This window comes from Tursiops truncatus, chromosome 11 (genome assembly GCF_011762595.2).
Source record: "Tursiops truncatus isolate mTurTru1 chromosome 11, mTurTru1.mat.Y, whole genome shotgun sequence".
In the NCBI taxonomy this organism is placed as follows: domain Eukaryota; kingdom Metazoa; phylum Chordata; class Mammalia; order Artiodactyla; family Delphinidae; genus Tursiops; species Tursiops truncatus.
The window spans coordinates 18061698-18089056 of record NC_047044.1 but is presented as its reverse complement, the minus strand read 5'-3'; the positions used below and the strand labels follow the sequence as shown (position 1 = coordinate 18089056).

Genomic DNA, 27359 nt, shown 5'->3' with positions numbered 1-27359 from the left:
CAAGGCCTCAGACCAGTAGCCATAAGAATGCTCGACCCGGAAGGATTCACAAACAGAAGGCCTGCACCCTCTGCGTGGCTCACAGACCTCTCATTTCCAGGACCCTGAAGACCAGCAGCTGGACAGCATTGACCCCCTGGGGGCACTGTGAGGGCCGGACCTGCCCCAGCCAGACATCACCTCCCGCCGCCTGGGCCCCTGGCGCTGCCTCAGAAAGGCCGTCAACTGTGAATCCTCAGCCCCAGTTGCCTGTGGGAAAAGTAAGGTCCTTTAACATTTCAGAGTATGAAACACTCAAGCCGTACCTCATCTCTTTGGTTGATCTGGGGGATTATTCTGTTTCTGTGGGTGAGGGACCATGTTAAATCCACCCACCAACCCACGGAGACTGCTCCCTCCCTGACTCTCTTCTGTCCTTCCCGTGTCCCTTTAGTGACCAACACTCTAGTGACCTTGTCTTATTTCCCTATTAGACTGTAAGCTCCCAAAGGCAGGGACCTCCCTATTCGTCTTTATATCTCAGCACCCAGCACAGTGTCTGGCACGTGAAATGTGCTGACGTATTGGTTACAGAATAAAGTCAATGAAACAGATCCAGTGTTTTGGGAAACAAAGCGACTGTTCGCCACAGGAGGGGTCAGACTTTGAAGGTAAAACCAACTTGTTGGGGCCTCTTAGGGCCTTTTCAATTGGCCACCATCTGCCTTAGGAACGCTTCTTTCTTAACTCTGTTTTGTTTGCTTGTGTGAAGAAGACATGAGAACCACACTGAGATACCACTTCACACCCACTAGGATGGCCATCCTCAAAACCACAGCCAATAACGAGTATTGGCAAGGATGGGGAGAAACTGGATCCCTCCTGATTTGCTGGTGGGAATGTAAAATGGGGCCCCCAGCTCCTCAAAAAGTTAAACACAGAACTACCGTGTGATCCAGAAACTCCACTCCTAGGTACAGACCCAAGAGAAATGAAAACATGTCCACACAACAAATGACAGAGGTAGGTACATAGCAGCATTATTCATAACAGCCAAAACGTGGAAACAACCCAAATGTCTACCAACTTATGAATGGATAACCAGTGTGTCTAGCCACACCATGAAATAGCATTTCACCCTAAAAGGGAACTAAGTACTGACACATGCAACACCACGGATGAACCTTGAAAACATGACGCTCAGTGAAAGAAACCAGACACAAAAGACCACATGCCGTATGATTCTATCTACATGGAAATGTCCAGAATCGGCAAATTCAGAGAGACAGAAAGGTGAGTGAGTGGTTGCCAGCTAGGGACTGGGGTAACTGCTAAGAGGTACGGGGTTTCTTCTGGGGGTATGAAAACGTTCTGGAATTTTACACAAGTGATGTGTAGGCTCAGGCCTGCACCGTGCAGGACTCTGCAAGGCAGGATGTCCACCACACCCTCAAAAGGCCCCAAGTGGCCTCGCCATCACCGTGACAACCGGGCACCCTCCAGCCCACCCACCACCCATTTCCAAGCTGTCCCTGGAGGTAGCACTGGCCATGCTCAGGAGCCAGTGCTGGGGATGGAGAAGCCCTGCTCTAGGCTGAGGAGACCTCAGACCCTCCTCTCCGTCGCCCTCGCAACCCAAACGACTTTGTTCCACATCATCAGGGTTTCTGCTGAGCCAAGTCCAAAGTCCAGAAGCCCCAGGGTCTCAGAAGCTTTCTCACAACTCTAGGAAAGGGAAGAAGCCCCCGTGGCAGGCACAGGAACAACTCACCACCTCCTCTCGGACAACGTGCCGTGATGAGGGCAACGCCAGGTTTCCAGAAACTCGCTCTCTGAAGGAACGTGGGACCGATTCACTAGTGAGTCCACCAACTCCACCATCAGAGGGACAGAAAGGCACGTGATTAAGAGGAGAAACAGCAGGTATCCGTGGGAGGAGGGAATGAGATGAAGTTCCTGGCACAACGAGAGGTCAAGGACATTAAGTTGAAACACACACACAATTCAGGTTTTTTAGAAGGCTCTTCAAAATATAAATTTATCCAAAACCCAGCAGTGAACTGACTTCACAGCGTGCACTCCTAATTCAGTATTATGCAGTATTTTCTTCCCTTAAAAACATTGCTTCCAATTTCCAGCTTCCCTGGTAATTTGACTGCAGACAAACAGGTGGCTCACTGTCATCTCCTTGTTCTCAAGGAGGGAACAGTCTGTGAGAGACAGAAATTCCAGGTGGCTTACCTGCTGCCCACCTGAGGCCAAACGCATACCAATTTTCCTTCCGTGGCTTAGTTACATGGTCCTCAAGCTCTGAAAACAAGCAAGTGTGCTTTGCTGGGGGTGGGAGAACACGGGTGGTGAGAAATGAACCATAAATCTTTCACCCTTGCTCTCAGGGATGCTCTTTCTGGGGTACATTAGAATGTGATACAGCTTTGCCACTGACTGAAGCACGCGAAACAGATGACTTAGAATAAACTGGACAATACAATTCAAACTTTTATTTGCCAACAAGTTCAAAGTCATGTGACATAAAATCAACATTTAGAATAAATAGCAAATTCACATTCAGAATAAACAGTAAGTCTATCTAATTTGCATTCATTGTGCCTGAAATTAATTAAACAGGCACACTCTGTCATTCTACTAAAAAAACAGTTTCCTAAGTCAGAGTTCAAGCCTGCAGTATAGAAAAGTACAGAGCACTGCTGTGGGTTGGTTCCTTGGAGAGCAGACACTGAGATGGGGACTGTCCTTGGGATCAACACCCGGGAAGGGGAGAGGGGATGGGAAGGAAGCTGGGCTGCAGTGCAGACAGAGAGGCCTCAGCTGTGTGCCCTCCCAACAGCTCTGGAGCTGAAAGGCCTTCAGAGTTGCTCCAGGGAGGGAGCTTGACCACATCCTCATCCGAGGCAGGACTTTTCAGCAGGGGAAGCTCCCAAGGAGGACTGACAGCTGCAGACGGTAAGCCAGCAGCACACCCAGCAGCTGCGGGGATTAAGCCCTTCGGTCCCGAAGGGTCTTCTGGGCATCCAAGCCCATCACACGCTACTAGCACAATCACAGATGAGGGCAGTGAGAGGTATATTCAATGAATGCCAAGTCTGGCAGCTCAGTTACGCAACGACAGTCGTGCCGTGTGCTGGAAACACAGTATTTTACCACTGGCCATAAAAGTAAATATGCCCAGAGAGTAGCTCGTAGGGGAACATGGCGCACTTACCTACAGTTGGGCTGCACCCAACTGTGGGCTGCTTCATCTGCGTGCTTTCAGCAAGGTCATCTCGCCATTGCCACCAACACGATCCATCAGAGCAGGGCTCGGCAGACCACGGCCCAAAGGCCAAATCCAGCCTGCAGCCTGTTTTCATAAGCCACGCTGTACTGGACCACAGGCAGGCCCAGTCCTAGAGAGGGGCCGCAGAAAATGGCCCGCAAAGCTGAAAGTATTTACTGCCTGGCCCTTTACAGGAAAAGTTTGCTGAACCTTGCATTAGGGAAACTTCACTTCCTTTCTTTTCTTCAATCCACTCGGGTATTGAAGGTTAGCTGAACTTGGAACCAAGCTCCCATAGGCTAACGCAGAAAACTGGTACGAAAGGAAATCAATACTAAGAGGGCAGATCATGGGTTGGCTCCCTAGTAGTTGAAGAGAGCAATCAAGGAACCCTGCCTCTGGCCAAATGTAGTCTGAGAGCACGTTCGAGACAAGGGCCCCCGAGTGCGTGCAGCAGGTGAACATTCCGCCGAGTGGAATCCAGTTCCAGTACTTAGCACACACTCTACCACTTTAGAGGCCTTTGGGGACAAAAAGAGAGGGAAAGCTATTGAGGTCACCCAAAGCTAAATTAGCGAGGAAGAAAGATTACTTTTCATTTCTCCTTTGCACTAAGAGGACCAATGCCTTCAAAGCGACTAGGAATTCAGTCTGAGACGCGCCTGCATCAGTAACATGTGGTTTACGTTGGGTGGCATTAGCGGAGCTGAAGAGAACTTTTAAAAGGGGGAAAAAAAGAGGCCATGTTAGGAGGAAAGTGGGAGCTCTAAGACAAACTCCTAAAATATATTAAAAGCCAGGTTTCATCTATTAAAAACAACCCTGGAAAAACGAGTTGTGCAGGTTCCTTCCAGGGCAACCAGCTACGGGTACGTGAGCCTTGGGGGGCAAGGACTGCCCCTGGGCTGTGAATTTTTGCTCACATCATTCAGAGAAAATCAGTCTAACTGATGCTAAAAATGGAAAATATTTTTTTAATGTGCAAACTAATTTTATTCCGTTCACTTTCCAAACTGATGTTTTAAGTGGTAGAAAATAGACTCCCTTCCCTTGTACCCACATGCCTTCGTAAGCGTGTGCACCAGAGGACAAACCGGGAAGAAGAGAATGCAGTGCATCGTGCTGAAAACCAGCTGAGTCACAACAGTGACAAGTTAAGACTGAGCACAGACAAGAATGCCTCTGTCCTGGCCCCAGCGCGGGTTCACATCTGCCGGGCACATGCTCGGTTGGGCCCTGCGCAGAGAGATCTCAATACCGCCACGTACCATGGCCCACAGACCGAAACCTTAATTGGTAATAAGTCGTAAAATTCATTATTCACACCCAGAAAATCTATTTCTTCCCCCCAGGCTTGGGTCACCTAACCTAGATGTACATGAAAGCAGGTTGTAAAAATAGTTGTACTTCATTCTTGAGTAAACAAGACACCCTATCACTGGCACCTAGGAGATAATACCTGATAAAAACTAAGAAAATGTTTTAAAATAATACCTACTTCCTCACTCAGCTCCTCCAAAGCAGAAACTAGCAGCCCAAAGCACCAGTGTATCCTCTGAGGCCCCCAACACTGAACATTTCTGGGCACCACCTGCACCCCCGAAACGCCAGTCTTCCAATGCACTCGGATGCGTAAAACCCCTGAGCGCTAACAAACAGCAAACGAAATGCCTCCTGCTGTCTGAAAAACGAATGGACTGCTGTGTTTCAAATAAAATTTAGAAGGAAAAAGTGGGGGCTAATTGGGCCTACTGGGTCTAGAGAATCACCTTCACTATTTTAGTTAAATACAAGAAAATATCACAAGCACACTCCCATTATAACAAGCAGCATTACAATGCGTGCTGTGGGACTCACCTAATTTCCACACTGCGGCAGGTATCCTGTGGAAGGCCAAGCGAGCATTTCATCAACAACTGACTCCGTACACGAATCCATTAAAAACGCTGAATACGCGAGCCCTCTCTCCACAAGCCCCCTTCCTCCTGTACCTGCATCCTTTAGGTTTAAGGATGCGTGTCCCTTGCCTTGTCCTCAGAAGGAAATGGGAACACTCAGCCAGCTAGGTCATTTCCAACTCTGTTTCTCTTAGCTTCAGTGTCCTTTATCCTCTCCCACCTTTAACACAGACACCTAAAGAAAACCACCCAAACTCCCCAAATAGACATACAAACATGGCAGGAAAGCAATCTAAGAGGAGGAGAGGGTGGAAGATGGCTAAGAGGAGAGGGCCACCTCCCTCCCCTCCTGCTAGATTCAAGCCCCTCTCCTCGGCTGACAAGTCAGGAGAGACAGGCATCTGCTCGTTTCCCTCCAACAAGGACGGTTTCTGGTAATACACATGTTAATAAGACTGCAACGCAGCCAGCAGGGGTCACGGCGTGGCTCTTCATTACGAGGACTTTTTTTTGTTTCATTTTCCGTCCTCCAACGATCACATTCAAGCAATGTACAGGTAGCAGTTTCAGCTAAAATAAATTCCTGGGAGACCCAACACAAATGCACTGGCATTTGTCTTCTGACCTGTTTATTTCTCACAGCCTCATTCTACAAAGTCTGTTCTGCTGGCTGGAAATTTAACCAGAAGCTCTTCTCTCTTTGCCCACCTCTTCTGGGGAAAAGAGTGAACCTGCCCATCACTTGGGGCACAATGGTCCTTCCCCAGCAGGGGGCAGGACACGGGACACGGATACTGAGGACAATCAAGGCCAAGGACTTGCAACTCCCCTTGTTCTTTCTCACGAAAGACTTCCAGAGAGGCTGAGTCTGCTTTCAAGTGAGGCACCAGAGTGCCAAAGCCCTAGTACCAGAAGATATCTGGGAACCGGCTGCCGTCTGGGGACCATCTCTGCCGCTGACACAGTGGTATGCTACCGCAGCGCTCGCTCAAACATCAACTTTCTGTGAGAAGTTCACCGGTGCACACCACTGGTCCCCTGCACTGCCTGTGAATGTTCACTTTTTCCGTGCGTTTTGCATGGAAGAGTCAAGAAGAGTTTCAAAACGTCACCTGCTGGAATCCAGAGATGGTATCAAGAAGCCTCCCCGTCCCAGAAAATCTGACGCCGGTCGCGGTACCTTAGTAAACAAGAAGGGCGATCACAGGGTGTTGACAGGAAGCCAGCCGCTGTCCCCACATGTACAGGAAGGCAGTCCCCCTGGGCTGCGAGCTCCTGTCTTCACGAGCTGGGGGGTATCCTCCGTAACGTACAAAATAGGTATCACAAGGCATGTCCGTAAGCACAGTCACGTCCATGCAAAGTCTGCCCGGTGCGGGGCCGCCGCCGGTCCTGGCTTTTCGCGCCCAGGGTGCCTGGGCCGCTGGCTACTTGGCCTGGGCCTCCTGCAGGAGCGGCGGCCTGGTGGCCGGGGACCTGTCAGACCAGGCAGGAAGCTCGTGCTGCAGCGGGGTTCTCCGGGGGTAGAACGTGTGGCTGACATCATAGCTCAGGAGGCAGCTCAGGGACGCCATGTAGATGTCGGCAAACCGCGACAGGCGCCGCAGGAAGTACGTGGGGTTCTGGTCTGTGCGGAACAAGCTTCCGAACTGGGTGTTGAAGGAACCTTTGGTCATTTCTCTGAAGAGGCAAGAGACAGTGATTCCCAAAAGGTCTGCTTTTAGCTACCGAAATCAAATAAAATCAAAATCACCGTTTCCCAAAGAACAGACACATGTATACGTATAACTGAATCACTCTGCTGTACACCTGAAACCAACACAACATTGTTAATCAACTCTACCCCAATGTAAAATAAAAAGTTTAAAATAAATAAATAAGCTACAAGGATATATTGCACAGCACGGGAAATATAGCTAATATTTTATAATAACTATAAATGGAGTACAATCTATAAAAAATGTGAATCCCTATGTTGTATACCTGAAACTGATGTAATATTGTACACCAACCATACGTCAATAAAAAGATTTTTTTTTTATATCACTCTTTCACACGTACAGGACTCAAATTAGCCTAGAGCAGCTCCGATTTCTAATCGAGAAAACAGTCTGTCCATTCATCCATCAACTGGCTCTGATCACATTCCCCACTTAGGCCAGCCAGAGAGAACACTGCCGAAGGCTCCAGCGGCAACGCGTGAGCCTCTAAACCTGCACACCCCATTTCCCAAACAAAAACAGAGGGTGCGGGAGCTGCTTCTGAAGGTCCACAGAGACGCACAATGTTCTCAGAGCCTCCAAACTTCCTTTGTGTACAGAATGGGACAAAGGCCCCCTTTTCATCAGGTTATATTGAGAACTAAGTAAGGAAAGAGAAATAAAAGCATATCATAAACTCAAAAGTACTTTATGTCTGAGAGATTAAGGATTATTTTATAGTGATGTAAACACATCTCTACCATCCACTACAGAGCTTCAAGCACCTCCTCAAAGCCTGGATTACAGGCATCTTGCAAGACTGTTCACCCTACCCCAGGCTCTAAGCCCCTGCAGGTGTGCAGACACGTGTCTGTGTGTAAAACAACAACACCCCGTCACACATACACGGGATATGCACACCATCCAATCCAATGGCCAGGACCCCTACACACAGACTGTTCCAGCAAACTGGATCAATGCCATTTGACTGTTAAAAAATCAGTTATAAACACAGCAAAAACCATAATCCTTTACACAACTGTGTGATAAAAGCCACTAGTTGGTAGAGGCCTTCTTTCGTCATATGGTGACAGCAGATGCTACAACAATAAAAAGAAGAACATTGGAAGACCTCAATTAGGTCTGCAGGTGGAGCAACATAAATGGTTTTCAAACGTTTACTGAAAAATCTCATTGAGATGTGAGGTTGTTAGAGATGCGAATTCAAAACAAAATCTCTGCCGGGTGAAACGATTCTTTTCTCTAATAATTTGAGGTCCCTGGAGTGTAGGACTCAGGTCTGGCCTTCAGGGGCAAGGGGCCCAGAGTCAAATGACATTATATGCCCATCACCCTCTCACCCAACATTTTAGACCAATAATCACGTTGGAATAAGCCCCCAACAGCCAGCACGCTGAGAGGGAAGAGGAAGGAAGGATTCAATACAGCCGTGGCTTCTGCTGCCCAGAGGGATGGACTCTGCCCCTCTCCCCACACACCACAGCACCCCCCAGGCTGCCCACTGCTCAGAGGCCAGAACCCAGGAAGTGAGCACTACTAACAAACCTTAGGGACAGCTGTGCCCGGGAGGGGGGTGTGGGGGGAACCACAAGAGCAGAAATGGTCACATCAACAGTGTTTACATGCACAGCATCCATCCTCTTCTACAGGAAAGCACAACTGTCCACAGGGTCTCTTAAGAATAATCGTTCCCTTAAAACCAACCTAAATGTCCATTGACAGATGAATGGATGAAGAAGATGTGGTGCATATATACAGTGAAGTATTACTCAGCCATAAAAAAAGAATGAAATAATGCCATCTGCGGCAACATGGATGCAACTAGAGATTATCATACTAAGTGAAGTAGGTCGACAGAGAACAACTAGAGATTATCATACTAAGTGAAGTAGGTCGACAGAGAAAGACAAATATTATATGGTATCACTTATATGTGGAATCTAAAAAGATAATACAAATGAACTTATTTACAAAACAGAAACAGACTCACAGACAGAGAAAACAAGCGAAAAGGAGAGGGGAGGGGATAAATTAGGAGTGTGGGGTTAATGGATACACACTACTATATATAAAACATAAACAACAAGGATGGAGAGCACATGGAACTATATTCAGTATCTTGTAATAACCTATAATGGAAAAGAATTTGAAGCTGTACACCTGAAGCTAACACAATACTGTAAATCAACAAGTTTAATTAAAAAAAAAATCAAGAATAACCGTTCCCTTAAGACACACACCCACCAAACTTTCTGACAGCGGATGGGTTTTCTTCACCAAGAGACATCATGATACTGAGTGACTGCACATTCCTAAAACAGCAGTGTTACAAACAAGCACCAGGGTTGTAGAAGCCCCAAGAATTAACTGTGGCTCAGTGGCTACTGTCCCACTAGCCACGCTGGGCCACCGGCATTGCCAACAACTGGACCAGTGGCTGCCCAAACGGGGAAGTTAAGTGGGCTGGAAGGAGGGATGGATGGGAGGAGGGATGGACAGACAACAAACTCGAGGGCAGGCAGCAGGTGTGAGGGAGCTCACTGCTGCCTCGAGGAAATGTCACTCATCACTAATGGCAGCTGGCTCGTTCTCGATGCTGGGGGGTCACAGTCACCCCTGGCAGCTGAGAAAGACTGTTTCGAAGCCCGCTTCAGGCAGGCCTTGCGCCAGGCATGTGGGCTGAGTGAGCGTGGCCAGGGTGGGGGATTTACTCTATTCAAAACAGGCTGCTCTTACCTCATCTCCTTCCTCTCCTTTTTCCACTCCTGCAAAACCAGCTGTGACTCCGCATCTCTGTGAACCTGCAGGACACAAGCCAATTATTGAGAAGGTTCTGGGTATGAATAAACCTATTAGGTCATGAGAATTTTCTAATGAGCAGCTCTTCTGGGAGGAATTTTATTCAGGTCTAAGAGGCAGGCACCTGCAGGACATAATACATTGTCAGACTTCCCAGCTGCCATCTGCCCTTCTCCACCAAGTGCACGTGGCATATTATGATGCCATTAAGCAAGGCTCCCATTAAACTAGAGATATTAAAGTATTATTAAAGGCTCTGTATAAGCACAATGCATATGCATCCACATAAAATATACGTGTATTATACGTGCGTAATGTATCCATTACACATGGATTATCCACTACACACATAAACATACACTTAATACAGGCTACCTAATACACATTGATATATATCATAAATATACGTATTATACACACACACACACAAACGGCAGTTAAGTGGAAACAGCAGGTGTAACCGTACATCCACAAGTTACAAGCATGTAAAAAACATGTGCATATATTTGGAAATTAACAGGGAAATTTTTCTTTAATCTGTGCAAGGGTAGTTGAATTATAATTGGCTTTAATCTTTTTCCTTAATATTATCTTTTAAAGTGTTTAAGGAAAAAAAAAATTGTTTTTATAAAAGGCAAGAAGGCAGAGCACCTCACCCAGACAGAGAAGCAGAGAATTTTCTGGGTGGGCTGAAAAGTGAGCAAAAGGCAAAAAGAAAATGACAGCCGTACACACCCTAACACACGGATTCTCACACGTCTCTCTCCAAGGCTCCTGAGGCTGAACGGGAACTCTCGAGCGCAGCCAGAGGTACATGGGGCCAGATGGGGCTCCCTGGAGACCATGGTCACAGGGGCAGCCTCAGGACCCGGAGGAAAACACCGAACACGCAAACCATCTGCTTCTGATGTGGCAGCCAAGGCCCTTCTGTTTATCACGTATGCCCGGGTCAACAGCTTGACTAAGTCACCTGCTACAGGCCTCTGCCACTTAGACAAAACCCTGAGCTTGTCATCTGCACTTCCGGCCCAGCACCGCTGCCTACACCAGCCGGAAGCAGCCACCACTGAATGACCACTGGCCGTGTGTGACTGGAGCACCGGAAGACTGGTCCAGCACATCTGGAGGTGTTGGGGTAGGTCCTCCAAGTGTGGTTTCAATCAGCGCTCACATTTTAGATCAACAAATTACTCACTATAGAACACAGGCACTACAAAGCATGAGACTAGGTCAAAACTCTGTAGGGTGCCACAAGGATTTATTTATATAGATAGATACACGCAGATACACACACATGCACACATTCTTATACACACCTGTACACAGATATACACGCACACACACGTGTCCATATACGTATTCAGCACCGACTCTGTGGCAAGCACGGTGCTATCTACTGAAGATGTAAGAGAGGAAAACTGGAGCCCTGGCGGGGGGTACACAGATCAGGACAAAACAATGCGACAGCGCACAGGATGGGCTATCAGCCTGTGGCGGGAAGTTTCCCTCCCACCTCTGCCCATACGCCCTTCTTGGCCCACGAACGGCACTTGCGTCCAGTATGAAGGAGAAGCTTCTCCCGTACTTGCAGGACGGGAGAATTCTCTGACTAGTGACCAGAAGAAAAATGACCAGAGTGAATCTACTTGCTCCCTCCTTTTGGAAACCAGCTGCCACAGGCCATGTGAACGCTTCTCTCCACTCTCCCCTCAGGTGGGCGCCCCCGCAGACATGAAGAGTCTCCAAGTCCAAGGCACTTTCTGCAGCACAGCTTTTCCAGAATGGGGGGCAGCCAAGGATGACAGATCATCTCCAGCGAAGCCCAAGGTTGCCAGAGGGACATGCTAAGGAGGAACGCCCCAGAGATCGGAGCCAGGAGCATCCCCAGAGGAGAGGGCATATGAGCCCCGGGGGTGTGCAGCTTAACCCAGCCTCCCCTCGCACCCTCCCATCCAAGGCCTCCCCGCACCCCCCTCCCACCTGCCCTTTCTCTAGCATTTATCGTCTCTCCCACGTGATCCACCTCCTTGGATGGATCCATCAGCACCGGATCCTTCCCATCAGCGCCTTCCCATCACGCCCAAGGCTCTCCCATTAAGAGAAAACAATTTCTCCTGAGCCACATCTTTCTCCAGCTCTGATCCCCCTACAAGGCCAAACTCTGTACAACAGTAATCTCAGGTGTCTGAAATCTACCTGAAAAGACTTCAAAGACTGGGTATTCATTAGTTATAATTAACCCTTAAGGGATACCATGTCCTCAAGGGGGGGTAGTTAGCACGGGAAAAGACTCAGCAGAAGCCCACACCAGAGGCTCATCCTACAGTCACCTCAGCCATCTTAGCCTCACTCGTTAGTTAGCATCTCAGCCCTTCATGACTTCAATCTACACAAATGTGCTGTACAGGCCGGCCCAGCCCTGTGAGAGCAGGACATCGCAGTCTAGCCAGCAGCCTGACAGCCTGTGCCAGGGGAGGCCAAACCCAGCCCAGCACCCACTCTTCTATTGGCCTAATGAGCTTAAGAAAGGATTTTCCTCTTGAAACTGTTGGAAAAAAATCAAAAGAAAAATAATTTCATGATGCGTGAAAATGATATGAAATTCAAATTTCAGTGTCCACCAATACAGTTACAGGGATACAGCTACAACCGGTGGTTTACATACTGCCCAAGGCTGCTTCGGTGCCACAAGCACAGCTGAGTAGCTGCCACAGAGACCGGAGGACTGGCTGGCTCTTCGCAGAAGCCTGTCCACCCGGGGTGAATCGTGGCTCCGACGTGGTTACCTGGGAAGCCCCTACACTATACACCACACCATCCACCGGTACTACCGCCACGAGCCATACCACTGGAGAGGGCACTTCAAGGCTAGCGAACAAAAATTATTCTTCATAGCTACTTTTTTAAAACCAAAATTTCAACACTGGCATCGAATTCATCAGACTGGGCTCCAAACAACACTGCTGGCTTCAAAAAAAAAAAAAAAAAATCACAGCCAACCTCAGAGGACAAATTTCTCTCCTCAGAAAACAGTCCAGATAATATGCTATGTGCGTACCATCGGAAAAAGGGGAGCTACAGAAACATTTGACACGGGATCACTGGAATAATGTATAGTTTTCCAGGTGAACACAGAGGCAGAGGAGAGAGTAGATAGGGAACAGGGAGAAGTGATGCTCGTTTGGATAGTGTTTTAATTATCAGCCACCCTCCTCTACGTCCTAGTGAATCCACCTTGATGGAAGTGTTCCAGACACCGAGGTGACACAGCACAGAGATGAGGGCTCTGGGGCCAGACAGCCTGGTCTAAGCCCAGCGAGTTAGTTTCTCCTCTCTGCCTCCAGTTCTTCATCTGTAAAATGGGGGTGATGTCAGTGCCCGCTTCCGAGAGCTGTTGTTGAATGAAATGCCCGTAAAGCCCTCGGAGTCTGGAGCATAGTAAGTCCTTGCTTCTATATCGCTTGATTCCGCTGTCACTAACTTTGAGATTCTGGAAAAGTTACTTATCTCTCAGCCTGCTTCCTCACCTGTAAAATGGGGCGGCAGCATAAATGTCAATTCCCTTTTCTTCCTTCCCTAACCCCACGCCTTATACAATTAATTCTATAAATCACAGAAATCTTCCCAGCACTTCCGTTCTCTAAAACACACACTCCTTATTCATCAAACTTTTTATACAGGTCAGAGACAGGAAAACAAGAAATAAATTTGTCCTCAAAGCTAAAATGCAGCGACACCATCTACCTGCAGGCTGCATCTGTGTAGCTGACCAGCTACCTGCATCACAGAGAGACCGCACCTAAGGCAAGGGGTCTGGCTACACCCAAGAGCTCTAAACCGCACAGCAAAGAAGCACTTCAGTGCAGCGCTTGAAAGCAGGGACTTGGGCACCACGCAGCCTAGGTTCAAGTTCTTGCTCTGTCATTTTATGACCTTTGACATATTACCCAACCTCTCAAACACTCAGTTTCCTTATTCTAAGGTGGAAAAGCGTACGCTGGACAGCTGGGACGAGCTATAAGTAATGCTGCAGAGCAAGCATTCAGCACAATGCCCGGCATCTGAAGAGCAGCTATTATTACCGTATGACCTATGCGCAGACTTAAAGCTACGTTAACCCAGAACTGATGCCTTTTATTTTTGGACGGTCACCTCACAGACAAGCACAGGAAGGAAAACAGAACCGGTCCTCATGAGAGACGAGCCAAGGAGCAACGCAGCCAGAGCGCGCTGGAAGCGAGGCCTGGGCGACGTGTGAGGCCCCACGCCCTGCAAGGGTGCACCCTGGAGTGAGGACCTGCCACTCCCCGCAGCCCTACCCGGGTCTGCTGCCAGCTGGGCCAGGCAAGGCGGCTCCTGGCCCATTTACAAAGCAGGCCGGCAGGCCGTGGGCACCAGGCCATGGCCGGAGCCCGCAGCCAAGAGAGCAAGCATTCATGCCCCTTAACCTACAGGAGTCGGCACTCACTCACCCCGAGAAGCTGCGGGCCAGGCCAGCTGAACCAGGGGGGAAAGCAAGGTGCGTCGTGAGACTGGGGAGGGGTCGCAGCTGCAACACAGGGCAGCTTCCACGGGCCAGGAAATCACTGCTGAAACAACTTTCCTCACTAACTGCCCCAAACTGGCTATGTAACTTACAGAAAGAAAAACACACCACTGAACTCCAGTGAGCCAGCCAACTGGAGGTGTCATCTTCAAAATCAGAGGGAGGCTGCACACAGGGATCTCAACTCTTGCTTTGAGACTCTTCCCAGCAAGCCGTGGTGCCCAGCCTGAAGCGTTCATTCCATTTTACAGATGGGGAAATGGAGGCCCCGAACGGAGAAGTCCCACCGCAGGCTAAAGACAGAAGCAGGACTGGACCCAAACACTGGCAGAGGTTCCTGAATCCCACTGGTCTCCCAGTGGGGCTTTAGTGGGGAAGTAAGGACACCAGATTTCCCACACGGGCCCCACAAAACTTTTCTCCAAATGGCTTTGGGAGCCATCTTAAAAATTCTCTTTAGGGAAAATGGCAAGACTCTTTTAGGGGCAAAATCACCCCAGTGGTTATTCTGCAGGATAATTTATGCCTCATACTTCAGGACCACAATTCAATATAAAAATACCTGAAAATAACTTTGACCAGTGGACTAACCTCAGCCTTAAATAAAAAGTAGGAGAGAAAAAAAATCCCAAACCTGCATCTGCTCCAATAACCCAGTCAAGGTCTGTAGCCAGGTCATAGTTTGAATGTACTGCTCCGTGTTCATAATTCTGAGCTCAGATCGTAACTCTGGGATAATTGCACCCGTTCGCCAGCCATGCTTCAGGGTCAAGTCCTGAATGCAAAGATCACAAGAAGTCAACATTAATCTCAACAGAATTTAAACCATTTCATGACCTTTCCCCGACGCAACAGACATTCATTGAATTACGTTTTAATTTGGGAGAGCTTGCAGCTCTCCAGCAGCTTCCGGAACACAGTTCTGGCCAATGCAGCATGCCATGGACTTCTTTCTGCCTCACTGCCCTTGTCTGAGCTGTACTGAGAAAATCCCTCTGCTTTGCATTATTTCTAGGACCTCATACTTGAAGTCACTGTACCGCCAGGAGAAATTGTGTAATGTTAGTTATTAACCAAGCTAAATTCAATGAATTACACTTAATTAAAACAAATTTAGCCTCAGGCTTTGACCATTTCACCCCAAGAAAGTTTCTGTTCCGGAAATAATTGCGGTGAATCACAGACCCCACAGAAACACAGGATCTGGAATCATTAACCATGGTCTATAAAACCACATTTAGGTCAGGGGCAGAAAGAGGGTCAACTGAAATGCTACTGAAGGTCTCCATTCAATTCATCCACAGACCACTGGGGAACACCCACCGCATGCCAAGCCTCCTGGGTTATGGGGAATCTCAGACTTGGAATGATCACACGATACCAACATATATGATCACGTTTTCATTCCAAATATTGTAATCCCATGATATGACATTAATAAGCCAGAATATCTAAGTTATGTCCTGGAAAATCTAAGATACACAATCACCATAATGCATGGCTGTTAATTTTCTCATTTGACAGTTACTAAATATTAGTTTGCCAGGCCCTGTTCTAGATACTGACAATAAAGTAATGAACAAAACTAACAATTCCCTGCTCTCATGAGAAATAGAGACAAAAAATAAGCAAGTAAATACACAGTGGCAGCTGGTGAGAAATACAATGGACAAAAATCAAGCAGAATAAGAGGGAAGAGGAGTTACCATTTTATATAGAGTGATTAGGAAGACAAGGCTAATACATCTGAAGGTAAGGAGAGTCAAAGTATGCAAATATGTGGGAGAAGAAAAATTCTGCCTGGAAAAAGAGCAAGTGCAAAGGCTCTGGGGCAGGAACAGGCTGGGAGGAAGGTGTGTTAAGAAACAGCAAGGCAGGTAGCTTAGAGCAGAGTAGGAGAGAGGGCAGAGGCAGGAGATGCCTTCATAGAGGGAGGCTGGGGAAGGAGAGATCAAGCAGGGCCTTGAGGGCAATTATAGGAAATCAGGCTTGTACTCTGAGGAAGAAAGGGGTGCTTTTAAGGAGAGAGCTTTTAAGGGTCTTAAGGAGAGAAGTGGTATGTGGCTTACTGTTTTGAAAATTCACTCTGCGATTCACCTAAAGCTAGAATCTCTGTTCTGTATTGTCCTAAGGATGCCTACCTTCTTCAATGGTTGAATTTCTTTAAACCTTTCAATAGTTCTCTTTCTCCTATAATATATGAGACACTACATACATCACATTCTTTTAAATATTCCCAGTGGTGACAAACTTTTGAAGGTGGATCTTATTTCTGAAAATAGGTAAAAAAAATCATTTGGAACATTCCTAAGACTAAAGTACATGATAATAAATTAATAATAATGAAACTAATTTTCTCCTATGCCTCAAATTGGCTCTCAAATATAATCCAGAAGGGGCATCTAAATGTATTTTGAAAAACGGCAGCAATATTAAAGGATCTACATTCTCAAGAGATTCCTTTGAAGGGTAATGTTCATTGCCCACATAACTTCTGACATGTTAATGAATTGGTCTGATCACTTTAAAACAGTGGTTTTCCAACTTTAGCATGAATCCAACTATATGTTGTCTACAAGACATTTATTTTTGATCTAAGGACACACATAGGTTGAAAGTGAAAAGATTAAAAAAGATTCCAAGCAAATAGTAACCAAAAGGAAACAGGAGTGGCTATCCTCATATCAGGCAAAATAGACTTTAGATAAAAAACTGTTACAAGACACAAAGAATGACATTATGTCATGATAAAAGGGTCAATTCACCAAAAATATATAACAATTCTAAGCACATATCAACCAAACATCAGAGGTCCAAAATATATGAAGGAAACATTAACAGAACTGAAGGGAACAAAAGACAGCTTTATGATAATAGCAGGAAACTCAATAGCTCACTTTCTACAATGGATAAAATAAGCAGACAGAAGATCAAACAGGAAACAGAGGACCTGAACAACACTAGAGATCGATTAGACCTAATAGACAAATACAGAACACTCCACCCAACAAAAGCAGAATACACATTTTTCTCAAGTGTACATGGAGAATTCTCCAGGAGCAACTGTATTTTAGACCACAAAACAAGTCTTAATTAATTTTAAAAGACTGAAATCATACAAAGTATCTTTTCTGATCACTAGGAATGAAACCAGACATCAACAGCAAAAGGAAAAAGTGAAAAATTCCGAAATACGTGGAAATTAAACAACACATTCTTCAACAACCAATGGGTCAAAGAAGTCACAAGGGAAATTAGAAAATACCTTGAAACAAATTAAAATGCAAGCACAACATACTCAAATTTATGGGATGCAACAAATGCAATACTAAAAAGGAAAATTAATAGCAATGCCATTTACATTAAAAAAAGATCTCAAAACAACTTAACTGTATACCTTAAAGGAACTAGAAAAAGAACAAACTAAACTGAAAGCTAGCAGGACAAAGGAAATAATAAAGATGAGAGCAGAGATAAATAGAATAGAAAAACAACAGAGAAAAATCAACAAAACCAAGAATTGGTTCTTCAAAAAAAAAGCAAAAAAAACCAAAATTGCCAAACCTTTAATAAGATAAAAAGAGGACTCAAATTACTAAAATCAGAAATGTAAGTGGTGACATTAGCAGCAATTCTACGGGGGGCGGGGGAAGGACTATAAAAGAGTACTGCGAACTGAGTACTGTATGCCAACAACCTGGACAACCTAGATGAAACCGACAAACTCCTAGAAACACACAACCTACCAAGACTGAATTATGAAGAAACAGTAAATCTGAATAGACCTCTAACTAGGAAGGAGATTGAATCGAGAATCAAAAACCTTCCAACAGTGAAAAGCCCAGGACCAGATGGCTCCACTACCAAACATGTAAAGAATTAACACCAATCCTTCTCAAACTCTTCCAGAAACTGAAGAAGAGGAAACACTGCCTAACTCATTCTATGGGCCAGCATTATCTTGATATCAAATTTGAGTGTGGGAAGCTGTGTAGAACACAGATGGCTGGGCCCCACCCCAAGAGTTTTTAACTCAGGAGGTCTGGGGTGAAGCTGAGAATCTGCAGTTCCAGCAAGTTCCCAGGTGATGCCGATGTCATGGGGACCACATTTGACAAACTACTGCATTCCTGACAAACTACTTCTCACAGTGCGAAGGCCTGTCTGTGTGTGTGTCACCTCATGGGGCCATGTACCTACATGCCTCCGGGGTAGCACACAGTTAGTTATATCCTCAAGGCCCACAGGCCACACGGCAAGAGGTACATGCTGTGATGCCACGTCACCTGGCCGGACATTCTGGGAGTGCCAACATCCTGAAGGGAGCACTTTGTTTCTACTTTACTAAGCACTTTTGTATATATTAGCTTATCTCACTCTTCTTACAAATGGAGACATCCAGGCTTGAGGGATGTGCCCATGGTCACACAGCTAATAAAGAGCAGAGATGGGATGAAAACCTCAGTTTTCCAATTCTCCCACGATTCCTGCCACTAGACCTCAACCCACTGGACAGACATGATTATGCAGCACGTGTACTGGAGTCACCTGGGAAGGGTGTCACTACACACAGACACTGGAATCAACCCTCTACCTCCACCACCTCTAGGAAGTTTGACTCCATACACCTCAGTGGGGCTCAGGCACGTGTGCTCTGAAATGCTTCCCAGATGGTCCTACTGCTCAGCCATTAAAGGTCACCGTTTCGATAGTACAAGAGCGACACAGACGTGCACACATGTGAGGCCAATCCAGTGTGGGCCAAAATACTCAGAAATATCAAAATACTCAGAAATATCAGAGGAGTTTGACAGCCGGCCATGACCTACTCTTGTTACCTCCTGGACACCAAGCTTCATTCAGACTTTGCAAAATGTGCGCTGTGCAACCTCGCCTGGAATCACTTAACAAACATAAATTCATTCCACAAGGAACCAAGTGTGGTAACAGATGTGATTCACTCAATCCTGCGCTAATTATACATTAAATCATAATTCAAGTCCTGAGACACTCTAGTCATTCGAGGGGCACGAAAAGCCTCATTTTCACATAATAGCTATTTCCTGGAAATGCCAGTTTTGTACTCTTTCAAAATGACTGGCTGGCAAAAGAAACCCTGACTGGGCTTCCCTGGTGGCGCAGTGGTTGAGAGTCTGCCTGCCGAGGCAGGGGACACGGGTTCGTGCCCCGGTCCGGGAAGATCCCACATGCCGCAGAGCGGCTGGGCCCGTGAGCTCCCCCCGGCAAAAAAGAAACCCTGACTGATGTTTATGAGATTTTACGAAGCATTTGTATGTTTCTGATGCTTAATAATAAAAGGGAAAGGAAAGAACACGGACATTTATTTCTTACCATTACCTAAATGGAAAGATGTTTTTCTGATAAACTGAGTAAATTGCTAATTTCCATCATTTTCCAAAAAAAATAATCTATTTCATGACTCTGATCCACCCTGTTGCATAAAATATGGGACTTTTAAAAAAAAAGAAAATGTGGCCCACTCCTCACTTTTATGAAAGTATGAAAATGGTCTTAAACAAAAGATAAATTCCTCAATAAGTGGGCCTAACACTGTCCCCAACAAAGAAACAGGAAAAAAGGTTCCTCACCGCTAGGTCACTGTATATATGGTCACCAAAATACAACACTTTGGATCCCCTCCATCCAGTAAGCTTCAAAAATTCATATAAATTACCCTGCAATAACAGAAAAATATAGGTGTTATATTGTATGACAAATAAGAGACCTGTATAACCCATGGCCCAATATACCTACTTTTGTTTTTTAATTTCTATTTATAGTATTTATTTATTTATTTATATATTTATTTATTTATTTATTTATTTATTTTTTAGGCCGCGCCATGCGGCATGCAGGATCTTAGTTCCCCAACCAGGGATCAAACACGTGCCCTCAGCATTGGGAGCACGGCGTCTTAACCACTGGACTGCTAGGGAAAGTCCCGATATCTACCTTTTAAAACTTAAAAAAATGTTTTCGCTTTTACAATTTATTTTAAATATCAAAATATAAAGATAAAAAACATTTTTATGTGAAATCTATTAGACCTTTCTTCTAAGTCAAATGTACTTTTCAGAAGGGCTTCATACTAAATATCTTTGTAATGATCTTTTTTTTTCACGCTTAACGTTCTGTGACCATGTCAATAAATATTTGCCTGCCATGTAGTTTTAGCAGCTGAGACCTACCATGATTCGTTTTACCAATTATCTGAGGCTGGACATTTACCTTGTTATCTATTTTGTAAGTAACTTCATGATACTTTGCTTGCAGCAAAGCTTTAGCTACATCTTAATGATTTTCTTAGGCTCACTTCCTAGACTTGGAGGGCTGTTCAAAGCTGATCTTTCAGGCCTAAAAAATATACTTAGGGCCACATACAGCAGTTTGTTACATATCCAACAGGAATGTATCAGTACTTTAAAAAAAAAAAACCTGTATAGTACTGTATAGTACTGTTCTGTAATTTTATGTTATAAATATTACACACATATAAAAACGTTTAAAGATAAGATAAAAAAACCTAATTTCAGTAACACAAAACTGGACAGCAATTCAATCATTTACTCAAACACGAGAGAGCTTTATATGATACTGAAATACATCAAAACTGTACACAAAACACAGTTCATCAGGAAATAATTACCAATTTGGGTGCGATGTCATGTGATTAAACACTTACTAAAGAGAAATTTCCAAGGTTTACTACTGGCATCTTAAATTTCATATCCTATGGAAAAAATGCTTTAAAATTTTTTTTTCAAAAACTGTTCAATTCTGAGCTAATTTACACACAGCACATTGAAAATGTATGGACTTAAGATTAAATTCTGCCACTAAGTTATAAACAGTCCATTGAAGCAGAGCCCTTGGGACTGCACCTGGCACATGGCAAGCCTCAGCGAATGTCAGCTGTTATCATTATAACCGATCACAAAGCACAGCAACAATAAGGACAGATGGGTCACGAGATACCTGTTTATAAATCTGGCCTTTCTGCAACTTGTAGATTTTATCCCAGAGTAAGACGCCTTTCTCATTCACCTTCCGGAAAGGTCTAACAACAGAAACAGGAAACATGATGATGTGTGGTAGCAGTGCAGGCTGTGTGCTATATGAGAAACTCCACGGTTAGCCCCTGAGAACAGAAAGGAGCCAGCCGAAACCAAGACCCCACCATCACGTTCCCGGGCCTCGTGCAATACACCCCAAACTTCGGACACCGGTATCCAAAGGTTAGTGAGAAAAAAGAACTCCAGGGTCAAATATATTTGGAACACACTATCCACTATCCACTATCCCCGTTCCTCCTTAAAAGTTACCGATGGCTCTGAAAAGCCCTCCTATAAAGAAACTCTCTTGAGCCCAGATTTTCTAAACGTATTCAACTGTGTAGAAAACGTTTCACCCACAAAAAAAAAGCTTATAGAAATACTGCTTAGTATATTTATCCAGCTTTGTACTTGAAATGCAACCACTCTAGATACAATATACATCAGGGATCAGAGAACTGGGCATATTATTTTATGATGGAAAAATAGGAAAAAAAGAATAAAGGCCTCATTCCTCACCCTGGGGGTGCTAGTCCAAAAAACACAAGGTTTGTTTGTCCTTTTTCTTTTTTTTTAGGTAACACTTATTTGGATTGCTTTCCTGGTTATAAAAATACAAACTCACTGCAACAAAATCTGGAAAAATGCAGAAAAATACAATGAAGAAAAGGAAAATCATAATGCCAGTACCCAGGTAGAAACACACCATTTCAGTGGATATCTTTCAGTCTTTATGTATCTGTTATCTTTCCCTTTTTTATGAACATAAAATGAGCATCATTTGAGGATATTAATACGTATCTTTTTCTCTCCAAGGCTGTGAGCAATTTCCCATGTGATTATGTAACCTTCATACATCATTTTTTTCAGTTGTAAAACATGTTCACTGCCATTTAAAAAAAAAAAAAACCTCATTTTTAATGGCTGCATAATATCCCCTCATATGGACGTTCCTTTAGGTTGTTTCTAACCTTCAACATTGTAAATAACATGGGGATGAACAGGGGTAGAGAATTCTTAATCCAGGCACCCAGAGTAAGGAAGAGCGCTGTGCTGGGAAAATCTAATCCAAGACAGGGTCCTGCCACTGAGTATGAACATGACAAAGGAGGGAGGTGAAAGGAGATATGGGGCCCTTCCCCTGACCACTCCACCCCGCTGGGATCTAATAAGAAAATGCAGGAGAGCGTTTTATCACTGACCAAACAGCAAGCCAGTGTTTACAGCTGTTTTGTTTTTTGTTTTTGTTTTTGTTTTGTGTGGTAAGTGGGCCTCTCACTGGTGCGGCCTCTCCCGTTGCGGAGCACAGGCTCCGGAAGCGCAGGCTCAGCGGCCATGGCTCACGGGCCCAGCCGCTTCACGGCATGTGGGATCTTCCCGGACCGGGGCATGAACCCGCGTCCCCTGCATCGGCAGGTGGACTCCCAACCACTGCGCCACCAGGGAAGCCCTACAGCTGTTTTTGATCACTACAGGGCACCGAATTATTATGCTTTAAATCACCTAGCAGAGAGGGAAAGGCTGCATGGTTACCCACTGCGGAACAGAGAAATGTGGGTAAAAGTGTTTCAAAAATAGGTCACTGTTATACAAATACGAATTATTTTTATAATCCTAGTGCGGTTACTCTCAACACTACTGACATTTGTGGGGGATGACTCTTGGTGAACCGGTCTGCCCCGCACGTTAAATCACCTTTTAGGACCCCCGACCCTCTGTCACAAAAACGCGAAGAGCACACCCCTGTCACCTTCACAACCCAAACTTTCCCATTCCTCTATTGCTCAAGGATACTGCGGCAGAAAGACTTTAAGTTTTGGTCTAGATTTACTCCACTTGATGCAAAACCTGTATTGCAGAGAAGTTCTGCAAAATCTAAGTGCAATTGTCAGTGGACCATTTAGAGCTCTATTTAAAGAGATACCCACCAGGTGGTTTGCTGTTGCTTTTTTGTTATGCTTCACAAGGCATCTGCATCGAGAGATCTAATTTACTAGGTGATGCTAAGTTTGGAATTTCATTGTTGTCAATTGTTCTCTTAAAGCCTGACTCATGGGACTGAAGTAGCCCGAACAACCGTTTCAAGAGGTGTCAGCTGTCTGCTATGTACTCATCCCACCTTCCTTGCAATTACTTGCTAGAGGGTTAAAAATCAAAAGCTATGATGTTAGATGCTTGTGATTTTCCAACTGGATTTCACCAAGACACATTACGTAAGTATTCGCAGCAGCAAATGAATAAAATCTAGTCCCTAAAAAGACAGACACTTACCTCCGCTTATCATTAAAGAAGTTTGGCTTCTCCGCCTGAACAATGACCACATCAAACAGGTCCCTCCAGTCTTTTCCAACAATATACCTCATCCCTTTGTCCCTAGAACAATATTTCAGCCAGGTTAGTCTAACACTGCAGGGATTAACTATTCTTGCAACTTTTTCTTTCGAATTTCCAACTATCAAAATACATGGAATACAGGAAGTGAGCCAGAAATTAGCCAGGAATCACAGAAGAACTTACACAAAGCTACTGGGGCTATTGGTGATGAGAAACATCTTCTTGCCGTGATCAGCCAGTTTGGCCAACACTGCACGGGTCTGCTCAGGGTAGCAGATGTACTTTTCTAAAGAGCAAGAGAAAAATGCACACAGAGTTTCAGGGTGAAGTCAGTCAATCTGCAAGCACTTCCTAAATGGGGTCCAGCACTGTCTAGGGCACTTGAGGGGAGAAAAGCCTTCAGGAAGCTTGGTTCGAGGCAGTATATCGGTACCCGGTGCATCAGTAACCAACACCCTGCCTCTTCAGTCTAAGTGGAAAAACCTAAGTGGCTGCAGCTACCAGCTCCTCTCCTTTCCAGTCAGGATTATGTCAAGTTCTGAGACAAAAGGGAGGGAGACATCTAAGGCGCCAGGATGCAAGGTCCCTGCGCTGCACTCAGAAGAGGTACCACAGCCCCTGCTCAGCACCCGGAGTGAGAGTAAAATACCTTCGTAATTACATAGCAAAGGGAAAGGCTGATCTTCACGATAACATCCAGTACGTACCAATATCTGCTTCAATTGCTCTGTACATGATTCCTTTGGTGTGCACGTCCCGAATTGAATCCTGTCAAAAGATACGTTTTTAATCAGTCAGAGTATAACTGAGACAGTCTGAGTGAGAGGACAAGCGAAATGGCCTTCAGGATAATGTCTGTCTGCAGAAGCCTGGCAACCCAAGCACTAAATGAAATCTAAATTCTGGTCCATTTATCACAGGTGGCCCCTGGGAAGAAACTTAAGTTGCCATGGTGATAGCAGCAGTTTCCAGTGCAATTTTCAAAAAAGCCACTTGGAGGAGGTAATTTGTATGAACAATTCTGAATAAAGTCCCACAGGATAAACAGTCATTTATATGCCGTATCATGATCAAATAATTCCAGGTCATCTGAACAAAAGGGAATTATTGCTCTTTTCATCTTTGCACCCTTCCCTGGACCCCAGCAGCAGGTTCTGTTGGGCAGAGAACAATGATAGGATCCTCCTCTCTTCAGTGCTACCAAAGAGGCAAGGAACTGTCAAGGATCTCGGAACTCGGGCAGAGATGTGGTCCAGCCGGCAGACGTGAGGAAAAGCCACTGGCAGGTGTCATGCCTGGCAGGTCTCAGAGCACAGCCCCGCTCTCAGGTAGCTCTAAGCAGGTCTACTACATAGATGGGCACTCCTGGAGGCACATGGAAACTTTCTGGAGTCTGTAGCAGGGGACTGGGCTGCAGAAAAACTGGGCCAAAAGCCTTAGAAAATTGGTAGGTACTTATCGTCGGGAATGAGCACCTCTGGACTGTAAACTCAACCTCACTTATCTTCCACCACAGGCCTGTTTCAACTGCGCATCAGCAGAAGGCAGTGGTTAAGAGCAAGCCGGAGCCCAACCTCCTGGCCTGAAATGCAGGCTCTGCTACTTACTAGCTGGATGTCCTTGGGCAAGTTACTCAACCTCTCTGTGCCTCAATTTCTCTCTCTGTAAAAGGGAGGTGATAAGAGCTCAGGACATTCTTCTGAGGATTTAATTAGTTAATATGCATAAAGCATTCAGAAAAATAGTGCCTGGAACACAGTAAACTCTACCTGTGTGTTCACTATTAGTGGTAGTAATACTTCACAGTAAAAACTGAACTTTCTAGTAAACATCTTTCCTCATGAATGCTAAGGGTTGCATAACTACCAGTGATTCTTAAAGATGAAGTAATTGTGTGAGCAAAACAGAGAACCAAAACTAAATATTTAAATTTAGTTCAAATAACACCAGACTGATATTGAGAAACTGTTCATTCATCCTATATCTTCTTAAAACCCATGATTCAGGGCAGTCAATACTTAAAATTAGTCATGAACACATAATAAAAACACTGTAGTATGTACATATGGATCTTTTAAAAATACAGATATTTAAATAATAGATGCTTAGAAATATGTATTAAAAATATATATTAAATAAGCAATATATAAACATATTTTTAAGTACTGAAAAAAGTTCAGACAGCTTAAAGAATATATCTATAGACACATGTGAATATGAATGTAAATTAAAATACATAAACACAAAGTCATGTAAATGATGTGTGTATGTACGCACATGGAAATCCAGATAGCAAGTACTCTCTTCTTTTAACAACCAATTTGACTCACTTCCAATTCTCCTAACATAACATCTTACTTAGGATTTTTCAGGGTTAAACCACAAATAAAAGAGATCCCAAGCAAAGGATGATTTCAAAGACCCAGCCGACAAGGGAGGCCAGGGATTCTGTTACTTCTGCTGAGCAGCTAGAAGAGGTGCGGCGTCATGGCAACCCACGTCCACACCACCTTGACGTCTTTGTACAGGTGCACAGGCTCATAGTCAATGTTGTTCTTCAGAAAGTACTCGTTCACACAGGACAGCAAGGTCATCTCAGGCAGGGAGAAGATGTCCATGAACTGCTTCATGGTGTTTCCGTGGGAACTCTGCAGGCAGGGAGGAAGGCTTCAGCAAGGGAGCCAACGCCACAGTAGACTTTACACTCACCCAGGGGATTCTGGTCGTCAACATCTGGCTCCCTCCCCACAAGGAAAGGAAAATTCTAATAATGAAAAAGTAAAAACATTCACCTTGTTTCTTGTCATTCACGGCAGAGCCGACGCCTCACTCTAAGTGTAAGTGGGATCTCCAAGGAAATGCCCTGATTTCCCCCCAAAAGTCTAACCACCCTTCCCTTTCCTCTCCTTTGGCTCCATCCATCTTAAAGCTCACACGCTTTCATCACACACAGAGGCAAGCCAGCAAACTGATTCTTACCCATGGAATGGCATAAAAAGCCACTAACTCTCCTAAATTTGAGCACCCACAGTCCACATGGGAGTTTGGAAAAGAGCCTTTCTCTGAACACCTGTGATTTATAAGACTAAGTTTACCAGCTGATTGGGCATCTTCACTGCATTTTGATCATGCAAATAAGAAAGCATCTAATAGTACAAGAAGCAGAAATTCGGAGAGCAAAGAGGACCACAAAAGTTAGAAAAGCAGAGGTTTCCCTTTGGCACAAAGTGACGTGCTGCCCTTAATCTCAGGGGAGGCAACAGCTGCTGTACAATAGCCCCCAGTGACTTAATCCAGAAAGTGGGGACACACACGAGGAGATAGTGGCAAGCGAGGGGGTACAAGGAAGGTATACAGAGCCTTCGCCAGGTAGGGGGGAAAGGGCTGAGAAAGGAGAAGCATGGAAGAACCCAGGAGAGACCCTAACATACCCATCTCTCTCAAATCGAGGGTCTCTCAAAACACAACCCCAAATGTCCTTGCTGATTCCCTATAAGCAGAGAGTCTAGTAGGTCAAGATCCTAACGTCACCAGGCCATGTTTCGAAAAGGAAAAAGACAGGCTGCTTGAGTTAAATAAATAATTTCTCGTTACCTTCCCATAAAAGTCGCTCATCTGTTCCAAAGGCACGTGGGAGCCCTCGTACATTTCAATGACTTCCTCGTCAGGGACCACGCTGAGGCCTCTGGGAAAATCACAGGCGGCAGTGATTTTGATCAGTGAAATAATGAC

General features: G+C 45.2%; 2 protein-coding genes across 2 annotated transcripts in view; one reads left to right on the top strand and one right to left on the bottom strand.

Annotated features, from left to right (window-relative positions):
• Positions 1-668, top strand: part of STAB2 (stabilin 2) — a 158466-nt gene extending 157798 nt beyond the window's left edge. The window contains exon 69 of the mRNA XM_019952337.3: positions 101-668. Within this exon, the coding sequence (XP_019807896.2) occupies positions 101-151 (51 nt within the window). The 3' untranslated portion in view covers positions 152-668. The remainder of the gene's footprint in view (positions 1-100) is intronic.
• Positions 669-2465: 1797 nt separating this feature from the next.
• NT5DC3 (5'-nucleotidase domain containing 3) overlaps positions 2466-27359 on the bottom strand; it is a 55317-nt gene continuing 30423 nt past the window's right edge. Inside the window, exons 5-14 of the mRNA XM_019952338.3 lie at positions 27222-27312; positions 26138-26275; positions 24335-24395; positions 23811-23913; positions 23565-23666; positions 21217-21298; positions 19830-19916; positions 14855-14995; positions 9612-9676; positions 2466-6834 (exon numbers count right to left, since the gene is read on the bottom strand). Of these exons, the coding sequence (XP_019807897.1) occupies positions 6582-6834; positions 9612-9676; positions 14855-14995; positions 19830-19916; positions 21217-21298; positions 23565-23666; positions 23811-23913; positions 24335-24395; positions 26138-26275; positions 27222-27312 (1123 nt within the window). The 3' untranslated portion in view covers positions 2466-6581. The remainder of the gene's footprint in view (positions 6835-9611; positions 9677-14854; positions 14996-19829; positions 19917-21216; positions 21299-23564; positions 23667-23810; positions 23914-24334; positions 24396-26137; positions 26276-27221; positions 27313-27359) is intronic.